Genomic DNA, 19,366 nt, shown 5'->3' on the forward strand with positions numbered 1-19,366 from the left:
CCACAACAGCAAAACAGGTAATCCTCTTTCCAATTTGTAGTTATAATAATGGTCCTACCTAAAAACGTAGCTGCAAGATGGATGTTGGCGGTCAGGATGCTGCGGTGTGTGTATTAATCTATCTTCCTTCCATCTTTGTCATCCAATCTGTTGCGTGCATTCACTCCTACTCGTTGCTAATGTAGTAAGAGTCAGGCAGGGCTACGGCAGCCTTTTAGCCCCTTTAGCCCAATCTGCATTGCTAATCTGTTTCTGTGTTCGTGTGACCTCTGTGAGAGCTCAGGACCCCAGGCCTGCATCACAAACCACCACTCCTTGAACAACCACTCTGCTTGATAAGAAAAATACATTCGACTTTTGAAGCAATAATTATTCAAGCTGTTCACTCATATCTGTCTTGTGTTCATCATTTCAAACTCTCCCACTCTTCATTTCTGTCATTCACCCTCCAAAGTGTCCAAAGTTACCTGTCAGACAGTTCCAATAAATTGGAACTGTTGCAATTGGAGAATTGGTTGTGGATTAATTGTGGTGCTCTGCAATTAATCAGATTGTCCAGCTACGCAATTATTAACAACCAAATGCTGCAATTCAATTAAACAAAAACGTGCGTGTGTGCATGTGACCACCTGTTCTGTGTTTACGCGCCGTTTGATCCTTATCTACGCTCATAATGAAAAGAAGCCATCGGTCCCGTGACGCTCCATTGTGTGTGTGTGTGTGTGTGTGTGTGTGTGTGTGTGTGTGTGTGTGTGTGTGTGCGTGCGTGCACCAGACCAACTGCCTCAGCCTGCCGGGGCCAGAAGAAGGCAGAGAAAGACAGGAACACTAAGCAACAACTAAGTAACTGGCGACAGACTAAACACTGATTAGTAGCGCCTCAATAGTTAATGACTGCTCTGATTAGAAGCTCCTATTAGAAGCTTCATCAAAAAGGTAGAGAGGGCGTCTACAGGAGAGGAGCTCCAGTCACAGGTTCTTCTGTTGCACACACACACAGGCTCAGGTCCCCATGTGCAGTGTTTGCTGCAGGTCCAGACCCGACTGTCCCTTCCGGTGTAATTTAATTTGCACTCCCATCATTCCCTGCTCCTCCGGTGGCTGCGTCTCAACATGCTGATGTCCCCCTTTCTGCCACTGTTCATGGCTCGCTTTCACATCCTCTCCCCCTTCGTCTTTCTCCCGTGAGTGTCAGCGCTCTATGGGAACATGCACGTGCCCAGTGCTGTATGTGCCTCCAAGCCTCCTCTTCGTGGTCCAACGTCCCATCGGGCTCCACAGCTTCTCTCTCCATTAACTTGAACTAGGATGATGTGGGTTTTCGGTTTTGTTTTCCAGCTGGAGTGAAAGATACTGATGGAGATTAAGGTCTTCTCTTTCCCTCCAACTACAGACCTCTCCACACAGTATTTTTCTGTTTATTTATTGTATTTTTCTACTAAATTATTGGACTACTTATTGAAGCAACCATTCAATTATTTCAAGATCATGTTTTAAAACTATAATAGTACATCATGTGTTTCATTATCATAAATCTGATCTATTGGACAAATTAATATTGAATGTTGATAGATGGACTTATTGAACCGAGACAAAAACCTGCACACTCGCCTTGTTAGCAGTTGTTAGGGGGCTTTGGATCATATTACATCATCATCATCGTCACTGATTGCATTTTGGATGTTAATGTGGATACTACAAAGGCCACTAATGAACCTTGTGGCGGTGGCTTCTGGTCAGTTCATTCACCCCACGGCAAAGCAAACACATCAACCTTCTGGTGACATTCGGTGCGAAGTGGCGTTTCACATAAACGCGTGATTTTTATGGTAATCTTCTGAATCAACTAATCAACCACGTTGCTAAAAATACATTGAAATAGCAAATCAGAGCTTTTGGCAGTGAGTTCTCCCAACAGTGGGTGCCAAAATGTAATACGTGCCTGATATCTTAGCTTAGAATGACTAAGTATGCTGATATGAAACATATAACCGGGCTGAGCAACCCTGAGCTGCGTGGTTCGGGTGTGATCGGTCAGTCAGAAGCAGTCGGGCGTATGTGGAATCCAGGAAGGGCTGTGGCTGTGTTGCTACATGTAGCTTAGCTACCGCTGGTATTAATGTTGACGACTTGTTTGTTGAAATCTAAGCGAAACAGCTAAAGAAGCTCACAGCACGCGAGGTACTGGTCGTTCCGCTGTCTCTACTGAAGTCGTGGGCCACTGCGGGACCTGTGCTCTTTTTTTTTTTTTTTTTGCCTCTGCTCCTCAAATTCAATTAGAGCTCTGTTGCTTCTCAGCACAGCTCAAATAGATCCAGGGAAACTCCCCTTCATATGAGCTGCCAGTGTTTGTTTCTCCCCAGGCAGGAGATAAGGGAATGCGTCTGTTCGTGAGAAACACAGCAGCACTCCCATGGAAACGCCTACTCGTCGCCTCTGTTCCCTGTCTACGCAGCACAATGAGACCATACAGTTCCCTCCTTCGCTGCTTTGGGCCGCAACACATCCACACCCATCGTTTTTTAGCTCTCCATATATTTCTATGTTTCTCCCCCTTTTTTTCTGTAGGCTCCTACACTGAAAAAGTGCTTCTCCTCACACAGTCATTATGGAGGAGTGATGTCCTGTTTCTCTGCTGCGTGGGTACTCACTGGGTCTGGTGAAGAAGTCAAAGACTACAGTATGTGCTCATCCATGTACGTGTATTCAGCTGTGGTGTGTGCTCTAACCCTGGCACCAAGAATGAAATAAATCCAGTTCAAACGGATCTGTGACATAAACACATACAGGACTGAGTGGAGAAAAATGCACACTTTGCTATGTGTCTCCTCTCTTCTCCTTCTCGCTGGTATGCTTAGCTGAATGATTTGATGAGTGGGTGATGTGTTATGTTTGATTTTCAGAGACAAAGTGAAGCGAGAGAAGGGGCTTGAGAGAGCGGAAATGGCTGCTATCGATAACTGTGTCTGCTCAGAACGCATTAAAACACCGGAGACATAAAATCAGTGAACATCACACGTGTATTTGTTCAAGCTAATGAAAATTTGGAGTGTTTAACAGCCCGTGCAGCATTAGTTGACGGCAAACAAAGGAAGATGACAACTGGATTAGCCAAATTTGTGATATTAGGAGAGCGATTTTAAAACACAGGCCATCTGACACCACCATGACAGCCCTGTGCTGTTCCACATTTCAGGTTTGATTTCTCTTTTGTGTCAAAATGCTCATGGTAATTTGTCTCTTGTGCGTAAGCATGACATTGATCTGTCGACTGAATTGTTTATTGAAAGGAGAAAGAAACCGGCTTTCAGTGGAATGAGTCATTGATAAAAATTGAGTCAATTTAATCAGAGCATCATTGAGGCATCTCTGTGGAAGCCATTTATAAAGCACAGAGTGCAAGGGTGCACTATTTAGGCACTATTTTTAGCATAATGTCAGTAAGCTGTTTAATGTTGTTGTACATTCTGGATGAGAAACGTGACGAAGCAGCACATCGCATTGCATTTACAGCCTCTGCTGCTAAGTAATATAAGTGTGAATGTATTCAGGAGGTGGGGGTCTAATTTAATGAATGATGGTTAAGACTGTAGATATTACTAATAATATTAAATAGGTAGAATACATCTCACATAACACATAATGTGACAGATAACGCTCTGTAGGTGTACATGTGACTTCCTGTATGTGCCGTTGATGCTGTTCAATGCTGTTCAACCTGACTGCAGCTTTTTGCCACCTCCCCCGTCTGCACCCGTCTCTCGTCCTTTGTTCCACACGAGAAGGGATTTATCTTAAAAAAGGCTGGTTTATTACATCTCCAACCACTTCCTGCATACATTTGTTGGTTTCTATATTTAGATACATGTTTCCCTGAGCTCAACTTGCAAGGCAGCACTTTCTCTCAAACTATTTGCCAAGCTTAAACTCTAAAACTCCTTTCATATTACCTTGAATAGTGCTTGTTTTCTGTTTTGATAAAGTACAAATACTGCTCAGAACGATTTATTTTATCTGGATACAAGAACTTGAAATCACATGAAAGACAAGAGAAAAGAAAGAAACTGGCTGCAGAAATATTGAAGTGTGCTGAGAAAGCTACAGTCTGAGCATCACTGGCAGAGAGACAGAAACCAGTCACAGTTCCCAGACTCTGGTGACATTCTCACATTACTGAGTCATCAGCATCATCAGCCGCTCACAGCATGTCCTGATTCAGAGATAGCGGCTCAGAACAGCGAGAGAAGACAGACACCCGTACATGCAATCTCATGTCCCTAAAACCGCATATACTGTACTGTACCGTACACGGAGTAGAGATACACTAAAGCACAGGCAACAAACGCAGCCGTCAGAGGCTAAGCAGAGGCGATCGGGTGACGGACATGACGAGGATGTGGAGGGAATGAGAAAAGAGCAGTTAGATAAGAGGAGAGCAATGGGTACAGCGTCATGGACGCCGTGCTGTGGCTCCTCTGGTGTTTGTGCCATCACTTCATTCAAGCACCTGGTTAATCCTTTCCATTTTAATCGGGCCAGGGTTTCTGTCAATGGATAAATGTGATCGCATTGTTGAGCGGGCGCTGTGTGCGTGCATGTTGGCATGGTGGCATAGCAGCACGCTGGGCTGAAGCCGTCATTAATGTAGCATGAGGAGGGAAAGGAGCTTTAAAGGGGCAGGAAGTGTGTGTGTGAAGGGGCAGGAGTTGAACCATGAGTCCTGTTCATTTTGTTAATATAGGTCAAAATCATCTGTTGCCACTGTTACAGAACGATGGGAGTAGCATGAACTTGAGTTTCTTTTAAAATAAACGCAGTTCTAAAAAGGAGGTTTTTCTGTAATAATGCTGTTCTTACAAGTGGCATTTAGACCACATCACACTAAACACCTCCATTCAAACACATGCAAATGAGCTTTTGTTGTCCTCATAGGCTTCATTATGGAGCCGACCAGGCTTATTATTCACATCATAGCTCCAGTGGCACCTGGCAACCACCTCAGCACCGAGGAGCCGGTGACACCGGCCTGTACGTCCGCTCAAGACCAGGTTTGGTGGCGCTGATGGAGGATTTGTGTGAGTGGGCTGATGCTAAGAAAGCAGCATCGTCACCGTGGATCAGAGAGGGGGAGAGCGAGTATTTATGAAAACATGTGAGAAAGAGTGAAATAAGACCAGATACTGTAATAACTACCTGTGTCTGCAGCGTAGATACGTAGATACAGTACTGTATGTACATATATATGCGCAGTGAATGAATGAGGGAAGAGTTACAGTATTGTATGTTTCTTCCTCCTTTATCCATTGTGGTGCCCTTTAACCAGCTTTTTCTTCTCCTCCTGTCTTTCGCCTACATGGACGCTACCTGTACTACATAGATGGGGCTTTTGTCCTGTCCTGCTTTGGCTCTTTTGTTGCAGTTTTGCTCTACAGCCACACTGACAGCCCCTGACTGATTCTCTGTAAATTATTCATCCGACATTGACTTTTGAAAAGCACAGAGGAGGAACTGGAACACTCCTGTCAGTTGCTCGCACGCCCCCCGTGTCACTCGGCTCTACCTCACTCTTCGCAGGCACAAACACACACAGGTGAAGCCAGCGGCTTCCCTCTCTGGATGTGCACACAGGCAATAAGGGGTGTCATGACTCATACTAACTGATGTTGATTAATCAGCTGTGTTACCTGTCGCTGTAGCAAACCTCCGGGTTTATTTCCCTCCAAGCTCAGGCCAGTTGTTGTTTTTGTATATTTGAATTCCCATAGAGCTGGATTCAAGGTACGTCTCGAAACCAGAAATCCGGGTCATGGCTTGTGTACAGATTGTCTTTCAGACCCGTTGACTGCAACACCTTTGCCCCAAACCTACTAACATTTTGGAAGCATGTCCGACCAGCACAAAAAGTCTAGAGGAGGTTTAGAAGGTTTACAACACTGACTCTTTTCGTCGGTGATGCTACCGATATTAGGACGTTGTGAGGAATTTAACAACAACTAAAACTTTCTAACAAGCTCTATTCTATATCCCAGTATTCCTGCACACTGTACTAAACAACAGTGAATGACTCAATGATGATTGACGTAGCTCCTATATTTGTGATGCCAACAAAGCACAACTGAGGCAGCAGCTGCAGAGTATTTATTTTAAATGTATTTTTAATTTTGTGATTCCCAGGCAGGCACAGGGACTGTATGCAATCTACATACCACACTTTGCTGTTTCTCCCTACCCATTCCATTTTTGCATCTCCTCCATTCCTCGTTTCATTTTACCCGTCAGACAATCGCTGCCCTAGTTCATAACGTCCTCCTCCTCTCACTATCTTGCTCCCTGTAGCCCTAATCCTCCTGTGCAGGCTCTTAGCTGGATAAAGCTGTCTGCCATCCCTTCTCTTTATGGCAGGATTTACAGCAGTACCCCTTCATATCCCCCTTTTAGCACTCTCACTGTAGCTTCCAATGTTACAGGGCCACGCTCTTTGGAGAGCATAAAATTCAGTAGCACACCAGAAGGAAATCCCTGAAGGTCTATAAATTAAAAACAAACTACCATTTAAAGGGTAAATACAGTGGGAGCTCTGCTGTATTTCCATACACAAAAAGCTGAATCTTCTTGAGACGACCCCAAAAGAGCTGTTTGATAGGACATCCATTTGCATGTCCAGTTCCCTGAAGGTAGCACATTTGGAATCAATACAACCAGAATAACTGAGAATAATGGAGAAAAAAAAATCATACAGAATTATTAAGCTTGGGACTTTCCTTTCTGTTTTCCAAGTTGGCTTGGCAAATCTGCGCATTGGCAAAATATATCAATACATCAATGTGTGTGCAATGCAGTGATGCATCACAGCGCTTACATTAATCCCCAGTAAGACAGCTCCCACTCCCAGACAGGCTAAACATGTGAAGTGTCATCGCATAAAAGCCAGCACACGATCATCAGAGTGTGGCACTGGGTTTTAAACCAGTAGCAGAAATGTTGACATGTTGTAGACTTTATCCATATAACAAGAAACAGCACAGCATATAAATGAGCTTTTCTGGAGATTTACAGTTATTACAGGCAGAAAACTATCAGTTAAACCAGAAAACACTAGGTTTAGTTTGTGTCAGTCACACCATTGATGGGCCGCGAACGAAGACGTATGTATTACTGTGCATGTGACGCTGTGTGACTGTGTGAGTGAGTAAGTGAAGAGAAAGAGCCAAAGAACGAGGCCGACGTTCACAAGCTGACTTATTGATTTCACATTTGAAGGCAGCAGTGAGGTTTTGGACGGGAGAACCTGGGAGGTGGAGTCATCAGGAAAGAAAGGAGAAATGTGGTGGAAAGAGAAGCTATAAAGCAGCGGAACGGGTCAGGGACTGACAACAGAATAATACAGATGATTTGAAACGTAGTGAGCTGGACACACGTGTGGAGGAGAGCAGACAAGCAGGGCACAGATCTCAGATTGATGCCTTGGGCCAGAGCACACAGATGCTGCTAGCACAACTCTGGCATAGGAAATGATTGTGATTGATTGATCGGGGATGATGAGGGTCATATCCTGTACGGAGGACAGCAGGGCTGTTACTCACAGAATCACTTTCTCTCCATTGCCCTCTTTCATCTCCCCCTCCGTCTTCCCCACACCTCCCCCAGACCACCATATACAGTACAGTACAGCACCATCAGCCTCCCCCTCTGTTCTCTCTTCAAGAGATCTGGTGCCCCAAATTCTAATTATTAGAACCAATCTGATGCCAGGGGGGCTTATTCATTAATCCAACATCTATAAACTTAATGTAAATGTAACTGACTAGCATATATGCAAACTAGCATGAGGCTGTAGTATTTCTTGTTTTATATAAGATATAATTCATATGTAAGTGTAAACAATGTGAGTGACATCTGTTTCTCTACAGTCATTTTTCGTGTTTCTCACTCCAGCTCCAGAATAAAGTTGCGTAATTTGCATGTGAAGCAATGATGACCTTTTTTTATTTATTTCTTAGCCTAAAAGCCATGTTTGCTACTGTAGTTGACATCTCTTCCTCTGTAATTCGTGCGTGCACATGGTGCGTAGCGTGTGTGTCTGTGCGTGTCGCTGTGTTCTCTTGGATTTCAGTGTAATCACAGCTCTAATCTGTCTGCTAGGAGTCTGTGTGTGGGTGACATTAAAGTTCTCATTAGCACTGTAACTCAGCACCAATGTCACTGTGAAGACACCGACACATCCATTGCAGCAAAGTCTACCCACCACGTCTGAGTGTGTGCGTGTGCGTGTGTGTGTGAGCGTAAAAAGCATCTGAAGTTAACAGCACACATAATTTTGTGCACACACCTCGCCTTTTCTTTTCTTAGGGTTTATAATGTGCTGTCAATTCCATTACCTGTGCAGTCAAAGTTAGATAAAACAGAACACAAGTGCTTCATTTAGTGGCATGCACTGTTAGACAGTTGAGGAGTAGGAACTAATGTTGAGTGGATCACAAGGTGAGATGAATCACCACTTTTTCATAAAACAAAAGTTAACACTTGTCTCTATAGACGCATAATTTGATGGTGAGGTGGAAACAAGGAATATTTGGGAGGATGGAAGAGAGTGGTTGCTATAGTAACAGGAAATGAGTTGGGATTGGGTGAAAGATGTGTTGTAGACGTCTTTACAGAAAGCACAGTGATTGAGTTAAGTTCACCACTGCCTTCGTGGGTTGAAGATGTAGCGTTAGCATGCTAATCTGCAGCCAGCATTACAGGTAAGCAGTTCTAACTAAGGCCAGGTTCCCCCTCACTGATTCCTTTTTCTTGCCACAAACAGGTTTAGTGACAAAGTCACAAAAGGTGAAAGTGAGAATGAGCCTGATCCATCAGACTCGTCTCTTGTGCCTTCACTGACGCAGATGTGCAGCTTTTCTGCAGTAGGAACAACAGAGACACAGAGAGAATCGACTCGGGTCAGGGGCTGAGGCAGGACACTGCTGCACCTGCAGAGGGACTTGGCTGCTACAGTTTGCTGTCATTTGCATTATGCATCAACCTAGATGCAAACGCCAGTTCTGCTGCACACACACCGGCTTCAGCATCTGAGCACAGCCTAGTGTTGAAGCGGAGGGATTTTAGTGCTGACCTTTGGGTGGAGCCATGATGTTTTTCTTATTGTTACTGGTAAATGTGTGTGTGTGAGGGGCAAATTCACTTTAAAGAAGCTAATGCAGTATTATGTAACACACAGAAACGTGTCATTATTTGTGAGGCGAATGCATTTTTAATAGGCTACCTCTGAATATATTTTAATTACCGCTCACTAATTTGTCAAAAATGATACATTTCTTTTTAGTGTTCTCTGTTAATTACTTAATCACATGCATGTTTATACACAAGAGCATTTTTAATGACGTCTCAATGAGGCTTCATAGCTTCATCATCTCCCCTGTGGCTTTGGTAATAAGATGAGGAGAGAAAACAAAAGAGGGGTTCAGGGAAAGGTTGTGGGACTCAGTTAAATAGAAGAGAAATGGATTAGCAGCCACACGCAGGTTTACAACAGGTCATTAAACAGTCTAATAAATCTAATAAAAGTATTCATGAATAAAATAAGCCACAAGCTTATTCGCCTAGTGTCATTGTTTGTAGTGTTCACACAATGCAAACAAACTGTTTCTGTTTTTTTTCGCAAAATGAAAGCGACAGGAAAGATCCAAAAAGTCAACTTAAGTTGTATTTGTTTTGAGTTTCTTGAGGAAGCGTCTCAGCCCTAATTTGAGTGTAAAACTTCCTTGGTGTGATCTCTGGACCTGCCTGCTGCTGCGAGCTTTGATCTGATCATTTTTCATGCCCACATTTCATCCTTTCATTAAAATCATTAATGCTGTGAGGTGAGAATAAACAGGCTTGTATTAAAAACTACAGGTTGTAATTTACGATGTTTTTAAACAACATAACCACATTTTAAAACATTCCCTTGACTCTCTCTTTTCTTATAATGAATATAGCACCACAACAGGGCACACGTTTCACTTAAGCTGAAACATTCTACACTTTTAAAAGCATTTCCACCTCACTTCGCATCACCTAGGCTGAACCCTTGACTGGCTCGTCCCCAGCTCTAATCACATACAGTACAAAGTAGCTCCTAGTGAAAATGGAGGATATACAACATTCTATTTAGAGAAGATGCAGGAGATACAACGCACCCAACCACACGGATGAGTCCATTATAAATGTTAAACAATAATCCGTTAGAATGAACTGAAATCCTGATTTACAAAAGCTATTGTCGCTCAAACTAGGCATGAGTGGACTTTAACGAACCTTAGAGTATTTCAGAGCAATTACAGTACTCCAATACCACGACCATCACTTTTAAATGCAAACATGTTACTCCAGCTGTGCACATCACACCTGCAGCTGCTCCAGTCCCCCCTTACATGTAGCTTGTCAGATGTTTGCTCATGGCGGCGTTCGCTCACATACAGCAGAGGGTGAGGTCCGTGTCAGTCGAGCACCTGTGCGCTGTATGTTCTGTCCCGCGCCGGCGAAGCCTCTCTACAGCCTCACGTTATTGACCTCTGGTGATGAAAGGTAGATGATGTCCTCCCAGGTGTCCCTGTTGGAGAAAAGGGAGAAGGTCACATGGGGGGTTGCTTCAACTCTTCCGTGGACCTCAGGGTTCCTGATTAGCCTGTTGTTCATCTATTCAGCGCATATCTGTCCGAGGTTTAAAGTCCGGATGTGGCTCGAAAAGGAATCTTATGTCCCTTTGGATTTATTATCAGCCCTTTGAATAATTTCCTGCAGAAATAGGAAACATGAGGAGTCAATTACTCCACAATGAGGCACCTTGAGGCTTTACACTCACTGTGCTGTTACTGTCTGTTAGTTACTCAGAGAAGCTGAAAGCCGATGCTATAGCAGTCGTTTAGAATTAATCTGGTCAATGTGGGTCATACTGTGTTTCCTGTGACTATGATTGTTTTCTGTAATAAATGTTCACTGCTTTTAAGGGGAAAGCAGTAGCAAATTTTGGGTTGGTGGTACATACTGTAAAGTGAACACTGCCAAACACAGTAAGGTTTGATACGGCCCAAGATAAGAAGCTGTAAACAGTGGTGCTCTGTTTGCAAAGATATGTATGTGACGTATACAGTATATGAACATACTGTAATAACAACAAGCTTGATTGTAAAAAGCAAAGACTGAAGAAGTAAACAGGGTTACTTAATTGCACAGCAAAACATCTGCGTGCATCTTCCAAGTAAAATTAATTAGCAATGTTAATGGTTCTGTGGCTGAATCAATCTTTTCGATCAGAGCAAAGCCACTTCACACAGCGTTTCCTGTGTTTGTGCTGCAGTGATTCATCCGCTCCGACATCTTCATTTTCATTTCTGTCCTTAGAAAACCTGTGTGTTTGTGTCTCTTCTACAATTGGCTGCTTTTATGTGTACAAACAAGCGTGGAGGACCAGGAGACAACAGAACATTCAGGTGCCTTTCAGGCCACTGAGTTGATTTTAGGTGACAGCCCCTTTTTGTATTGTGTGTATCACTGCTATTACCTGACTGCTGGGAAAATTCTTGAAGTGAGGAACAAAGTTACCGTATGTTGCTGTGCAGTGCCCAAATGTAAAGTTTGTTATCTGAGGGTACAGTGTTTATCTGTTCATTACAAAGATAGAATACAGCTCTACTCTTGTTTTCTACTGTCTGCTGAAGATGCAGGCATAGAAATGTGCTGTTGAGTTGCTTTTGTAGTAGCTGCTTTTAGCTTTGTGATGGAAACAGTTGGCAGTTTAAAGTTTTGACAACAACAAACTTCATAGTATTGGTGGTCCCCACATCTGCTGGGATTAGCATTACGTTCAGTACAGATGCTCAGAGACACGCAGGGAGGAGACAGGAGGAAGAACAGCTTAACCTGTGGTGATGCTCCATCTTCTGGATGCTACTACTGTACCTTCGCCTGACTGTCCAGTACAGTTCATGTCACCCTGCTTTGTGCGACTGACCGCTTTTCCCTCAGGTCCTACTGTAGCAGGAACTGGACGACCGCTGCTCAGGCCGTCTCCACCCCCACTTTGCTGTGCACCCCCAGCTGGCTCAGCTAGTCTGGAGACCCACCCTAATATAGATCAGGCACCTGACAGAACAGCGTGAGATCCTGGGCCTGTGGCCTGTTCCAGTGCTTTATTGACAGGACCTGAGCTGGGCTGCCAATATCACAGCAGCACATGGATGTAGTGGCTGTGCTTTATGTGTGTGTCTGAACTGCAGCACTTCATTTTCAATTTTTTTGTTGTAATAATTTTATTTTTATGTTTGACACACACACACACACACACACACACACACACACACACACACACACACACACACACACACACACACACACACACACACACACACACACACACACGTCAGCAACACCTGCCATTACAGTCTCTAGCCATGTGGAGAAATGGAAATGTTTATTGTTTTGTGTACTTCAAATGTCACCATCTGTCCCATCAAAATAATGACACGTGATGATAAATCGATATCACGGAAATGAGAGCAGGGAATTTATATGTACATCTTTTATCTCTAGCCCATTTTACAGGAGGCTGACTTCATCTATGCAAGAATATAAGAACACGAACACTTATGAAAAATGGGGGGTAAAGTGGATGGGTGATAAGAAACATGGAGCGAAAAGTGCAGAAGGAGTCAGACAGAATAGAAGGAGAATGAAGAGGTAGTTAATATTTGATTAGTTAATTAGAGACTGTGCTTCGTTCTGAGCGAGTGTGCTGTAGCTCTAGGCTCCTGGGTGTCATTGTGGCCGACATAGTCATCACTTACTGTACCAGCCTATTTCCGATGGCCTCCACTATACAGCAAATACAGTAAAAGCAATGGCTACTTCACAGCAGGATAAACCAAGAGAAAGGTGATGCAGAAGGTACAGTAAATGAGTCCAGAAACACAATGCACAGCTTTCCTCTGTAATAATTTGGACAAAGATGTTCGACAGGTTCATAAAACGTTGAATAAAGTGCAGAAAATGATGTCATCTATTATTAAACATGGTCAGAAGACATACTAGAAGTTATAGTCTGGTGACTACAGGCTCAGTGAAGCTCACAAAGAGAGTATTATTAACTGAACTGATGGTTTTCAAACTATAAAATAGAAAATTTCACATGCAGTAAAATAATGTAACACAGCATTTGTGGATTTTGTGGCTGAATCTTTCTTCATCCGAATGTGGCCTGGATTGAGGAGGTGTTTCCAGTGCCAAACACAGCACCTGTCACCAGAGATGCATTGTGTCCAGGGCGTTACAGCACTGATGCACCCGCTGTCCCACTTTACTCCACAGCAACAAAGAAAAGTTGAAGGAATATACAACTTTAGCTGTCAAAGCTGCACTTGTTCTGCAGAAAAGGGACCTAAGGAGGGAGAAGGGGAGGGCATGTGGTAAGAATAACCAAGGACAGAGGAGCAGGGCTGAGGAAAGAGGTGGGGGGCGTTCGGCTTCCTCAGAGAGGAACCCTAGAAATGCCAAGCACTGCTGCAGTCATCTGGGGACCAGACGGCGCTGGCGCGTGTGCACGGAGCTAGCTAACACGCTAAAAATGTCTTTTCTGCGGAACACTTCCCAGTTTTAACATCAGCCCAAGACGCTGAAACCAAAGTGAGAATTAGTCTTCGCCTCTGAACAAGCCTGCTGTGATGTGAGAACGCAATTCTGGGTCCAAAAAGGATCCAGATGTCTCAGTGATGAGTCACGCGTATCATATGAACACTCAGCGCCACTTCATGAGCTACACCTGCTCAGTCTAATTCCATCCAACGGCAGCTCTGCCATTAATTCTACTTATACAAGGTTGTCATCTCTCAGTTTTTAAGTAGAAGATGTCAGAAAGGAGTTTCTACTTGTGTTTATTATTGAGCTCACAGTGGGAGCTGGAGCCGAACTAGAACAGGAGCTGGAGCCGAACTAGAGATGGTTTAAATGGACCAAATGTGTGTGTTCTGATATTTGTGGTTGGAGATAAAATATCAATTATTTGTTTTTTCTTGACAGATTTGCACAGAACATACTGTAACCTGTCAACTTCAGAGTGTGAGAATTTAAACCTCCCCATAACTGAAGTCTGTTTAGAGGCTCACTTTGTTTTCTGAGCTCTGCCTGTCACGTCGCTGTGGTGAGATTTCCTAAATCTTTCAGTTTGCTTTGCAGTTTGAGGAAATATCTCCATCCACACTATACTTGATGCACTGCCTGCTCTGACACATATTGATCATTGGCAGCATTAAATTCTCCTGTGCTGAGTCCTGTCCACCACCCCATTAAATCCACCTGTAGCATTTATTTTAGGGGCTGACTGGTGATTGAATGTTGCAGTAAGAACGTTTTCCTGATGAAAATTTAACTTAAAATTACTTGAATTACAAAATCATATTAGCACACTTCTCATTGCTGGCATGACTTTTGTCAACTTTCATAGCTTTTCTGTACAGTATATATAAATGGCCCTGATCCAGTTTCTGGGCTTGTCCTGTGAATGTCCGGGTGTTTGGCGCGGGCCTTCGTGGTCGTTGCGGTGCGGGACAAAACGCCTGCCATGAGACGTCTGAGGGCATTACGCAACCAAGCCGCCGCACAGCTGCACCATCTGACGCGGCGCCTTCACACCCATCGCGCTTTCAAGCTTTTTTTAGTGGCTGCGACTGTTTGAGCTCGGGCCCGTTTTGCACTCGACGCCACTTCTGGGCTCAGATCTAGGCTGGCAGGTTGGCTGACAATGACTTTGTTTCACGTTGGAAGAAATTAGCATTCTACTGTAACTTTCACCCTCACATTGGGGTGTTGCTGCTGCTGTTTTTAGCAGCTTTCACTCCTACACTCCTACCAACTATGACTCAGGACTACTAATTGTCTTCATTGCATGAAGGAACCCTCAGGGGTATCAGAAAATAACCCTGATAACTCACGTTCAGACTTTTTTTAGATGACTTCTTCCTTTCTAGGTACATCACGTTAGCAGCAGTGTGTGTGTGAATGCAACTACAGTACTGTACAGTAGGTCCCCTCATTATATGTGTATACCTTGGCATTATTTGTGATGTTGGATGAGGTATTGATGACCTGGCAATAGAGCCGCTTTGGCCGAGAAGAGGCGCTGGCCCTCTCCAGCCCTCTGCTGTAGTGATTACTGACTCCTGACTCCTGGCACACAGACCCCAGCTAGAGGCCAGGGCAGCTCCACCCCATAATCACTATTGATAACTGATAATCCAGTTAGCAGGAGAAAAAGTCTGTTTTGGCAACGGGGAGAAGATGGCGTTAATTAGATCAGCTCTTCTTACTGTGCTGCTGACGAAGGAGAGGAAAGAAGTCATTCCAACATGCATGTGAACATGTGAATTACACTGTGTGACCTACTAGGAACCAAATGAGAGACACATTAGCACTGGTGGTCAGCGCTGCTGCCACCCTCCCTGTTTCTGTGTGGGGTTTCTCCAGGTGGACATGCAGTCAGGCTAACTGGAGACTCTAAAGTGCTCATAGGTGTGAATGTGAGTGTCTCAGCTTCTCAGTCTTCACGTGTTGGCTCTGTGATGGGCTGCTAGCTTCTAAGGGCTGTACTCGCCTCTCACCCAATGACAGCTGGGATTGGATCCAGCACCCTCGAGAGCCTTAACAAGAAAAGTGGTTAGAGGGTCAGCGTGATGGATGGATGGACGGATTAGCCTGTGCCATTACTGTGATAATGCTTATTTTGTTTACGTTCATTGTTCGTCATAACGTCCTGTGTGTCCATGAGCGCTAACGGGTGTTTTTAATGCACTCATAAAACATTTGCAAACCAGGGTTTAAGAGCAGTTTTGTAATCTGCAGTCGGTCTTAAATGTCTCGTTGTTTGCCTCACTTGTGTCTTATCCTCACATCTTAGTACCTCCCACATAAGACACAAGGGAGTGATGCAAGGAAAAGATGTGAGCGGAGAGGAACTGAGGAAACACGCTTACTGAAATGAGCCGTTGTTTCCACCAAAGCAGAATATGCGGTGATGGATTTTCTGATGACAACAACACAGCTGCATCAGGTGTTGCTCTGCAGGCGTTAAGAGTTATCTATCCCTCGAAGTTTGTATTTGCAATGATAATGTGATGGTCTGTCTAAATAATAACGTCTACCGGCAGAAGGCCGTGCAGTGATATGATGTGAAGCATCTCTGCATGGGTTCCCTTTAAATACAGAGTCGTGTGACAGGTGTCGGCACATTTATTAGTGGATCCCACCTGCATGGAGAGCAATAAGCTGCTATAGCCTGTATTTATACAGTAAGCAGTACGTTTGTTAGCCTTCTAGCAGTGAGGAAGTCGATTAAATAATTAAATAAGCAGCACAATGTAGAAACTTGGGGGAAGACATGCTGTAGCTCCGTAGCACTGCCACTGTGATCAGAATCTCCCAGGAGATAATCAATCATCCAGCTGTGAACCTTTCTTCCTTTACAGTATTTCACTGTTTTCTAACTCAGCGCTGGTCTCTAGCAGCTCCGCTGCCTTTTACTGCCAAACATCACAATGTTATTCCAGCACTGTCTGCTATGGTCTTGCCACAGTTGGACAGTTCGTGCGCAGAACATTTATGCAATTGAGAACTTTAACGCACGCTCACTCTCTGAGGGTGAGAATCGGTGTTATTGCAACCATTAGAAGATTTTCCCAAAGATTGATGCAGTAGATTTCCTCGTTGCTGTTTTAGGAAAACAGAATGAACACAAACGAGAATGGAAAACAGAGAGGAGGCAAGCGAAAGAGGACGGCTAGGTTAGAAAAACAGCTTGGGCTAATCTGCAGTGTGGGAGATGAAAAGAAAGAGAGCGATGTGCTGTAGGAGTATGAGGCTAAACAGAGTGAGGCAATAACACAGATGTTTTTGGAACACATTTGTGGCATTATATCACCATGTAAGTTAGGAAATGTGGAAACTACACATACAGTACAGTATGATGATGCATTTGATTATCAGGGATGAAATCAGGAAGTCAACGGGATTTGCTTTCCCCAGGATGCAGCAGAGCATTAGTTAATGAGAAGAACTAACAGGATTACAGTATACAAATATGATGAATTTATAGGCTAATGCTCTTTAACAACTTCTAAAGTCAATATACTGCAGAATGAAAGTACATTCCGCTCGGTATAGACTGTTACTGCACTATGTGGCATAATCCTGGCCATCAACTCCCACGCTCTCTGCATCTCCACAGCATGGAGCATCCAGTGTCTGTCAACACTCTAATGGGAAGCAAACCAAACAACACAGAGGGAAGGCAACTAAAATATGCACAAGCTGCAACTAAGATCAACGGATATTAGAACAATTTTTCACAGATGTGAGCGCTGCGGATCCCGTTCCAGACAATATGCGCAGGACAGCTCGAGTAGATGGAGCCTGGCGTCGCGGCGCGTCCCCGCTTTGCTGTTTCGGTGCAACGAAGACGTGTCAATTGTAAAGAGATTATAAACGCTGCAGCTGGGACACGGGAGGGTTTAGAGCGCCATTACAGCAGAAAGCGTTAAACCCGGAGCATAAATGAAATGTCCCCAAGATCAAAAACTATTTGCAGAAAGACTTAAAAATTACAGGGTAATATAGTGTAAAATAAAGACCTCCTTTACCCTTGTCACTGCTGAGCAGATTTGTTGGGACTTGAATTAAACTGAAGAGTGATTAGGGCACTCAACACAACATGACTGTATTTACTGCAATGCACACATGGGGTCAATAATAACAGGGAATAAAGCTGTTGTGCAGAGCAGCAGATTTGCACATGTCCTTCCTCTACTCAGAGGTTCAGGGTCCCGTCGGAGTCCGAAGAGACGGCAGCTAAGTGGGCTCTGGATTGATGTTCCTCTACAGCAAAGCACTGCAGAGGCCTCACTCTCACTCCTCTCCACTCCCCCTGCTAAACCGCTTCTTCGCTCACCTGCATTGCACCAGTTATTTCTCACCTCTAACTTCACATCACCTCCGTCCCTATAGATTACAGGCTCTCTAGTCCTCCCTCGCCTCCCTCCCCGCGTCCGTCTCGCCGCCTCTCGGTAAACACAGCATGGGTTCGGGTGCGTGTGCTCAGGTGTGAACTGACTTCGGCACAAATGAATGCTGATAAAACCCCCGGTAGGCGATTCATCTGAAATACTGATAAATGCTGAATTTTTAATAACTAAATGGAGGATCCCGTTTCGGTGTCGATTTAGTTTCACAAAGCAAGACACTTTAGACTTTCAAAGAATCATCATCAAGGCCTGGCTGCTTTCTTGACACTCAAGGTTAGTGATGGTAACTGTGAAACTGGTTTCACATTGAGGAATATTAAATGACTTTTACTGACGACACATTTTAATACAAGACCTGACACTGGCAATATTGAGATGCTTTTCTGTAACAACCCTGGAGCCTAAAGCACCAGTTAAATGCCTCTAATACAAGCTACAGTAGCATCTATTTTTCTGTGTGTAATAAAAAATATCAAGAAAATCTTTAAAAAAAAGTAAATATCTTTCAATTAATGTTGGAGATTGATGAAGCAGGTAAACACAGAACCAGTCCGGCCACAAACCTCCGGCCAGAGCGCATGTTTTCTGGTTGGTTTTCCTTTTATTTCTTGTGCGAGGCTGCAGCTGAGACCTGGTCACGTTGTTTTCCTAACTGGTCTCAACTCTCCCTCTGAGCTGCAGCAACTGTGCCTCAGCCTCCTGACCGTGGTGGGCTCCTGACCACTGTTTGAGGGCTCTGCCTAGAGGAGCAGCAGACAGCTTTACGACACTGAGCCCAAAATTAAATGGCTAAAGGGATGAAAAGCAGGAAGACCCAGAAGAGTAATTGATCATGATAGTAGGATGTGTTTAAAGCATTTGGTGGGGCCACTGTAAATCAGGCCCCTACTTATCCCCTGTCGCTATGGCAATGACTTCCTGATCCACTCTGGGCTGATTTAATGGTCCCGGGGGAAGTCTAAACACACGCCATGGACGCTCTCTAGGCTTAGGCTCTACTCACTCACATACAGCTCACTGCATCTGTGCGCTTTGGATAAATCTATCTGTACGTTTCTTAATGTATTTTTTTTAAACAAGCAGCAAGTTTTCCCACTCAACTAGCAGTTTGATTTGCTTTTAATTACTCATTTCCAGTGAACAGCAGAGGAATAATTTCATCCAATTGGCAGAAAAGCTTTATTTAATTTAACCTAAGTTCAGCTAAAGACTGATTTTTTTTAATAATGGTTAAATTAAACATCTTCTGCATCTGTTTAATGCAAGTTTTCTTAGGCGGGTCTAGGGTCTGGTATTGACCAGAATTTCCCCACTGTGGG

General features: G+C 44.0%; 1 protein-coding gene across 2 annotated transcripts in view; it reads left to right on the top strand.

Annotated features, from left to right (window-relative positions):
- LOC114847770 (NALCN channel auxiliary factor 1) overlaps window positions 1-19,366 on the top strand; it is a 46,563-nt gene that overhangs the window by 2,235 nt on the left and 24,962 nt on the right. Inside the window, exon 2 of one of the 2 annotated variants that reach the window (XM_055504769.1) lies at window positions 2,569-2,696. The exons of the other annotated variant lie outside the window; for it this stretch is intronic. Within the exon in view, the coding sequence (XP_055360744.1) occupies window positions 2,569-2,696 (128 nt within the window). The remainder of the gene's footprint in view (window positions 1-2,568; window positions 2,697-19,366) is intronic. 2 annotated transcript variants of the gene reach the window in all.

The sequence above is a fragment of the Betta splendens genome, chromosome 21 (assembly GCF_900634795.4).
Source record: "Betta splendens chromosome 21, fBetSpl5.4, whole genome shotgun sequence".
NCBI classification, from domain to species: Eukaryota; Metazoa; Chordata; class Actinopteri; order Anabantiformes; family Osphronemidae; genus Betta; species Betta splendens.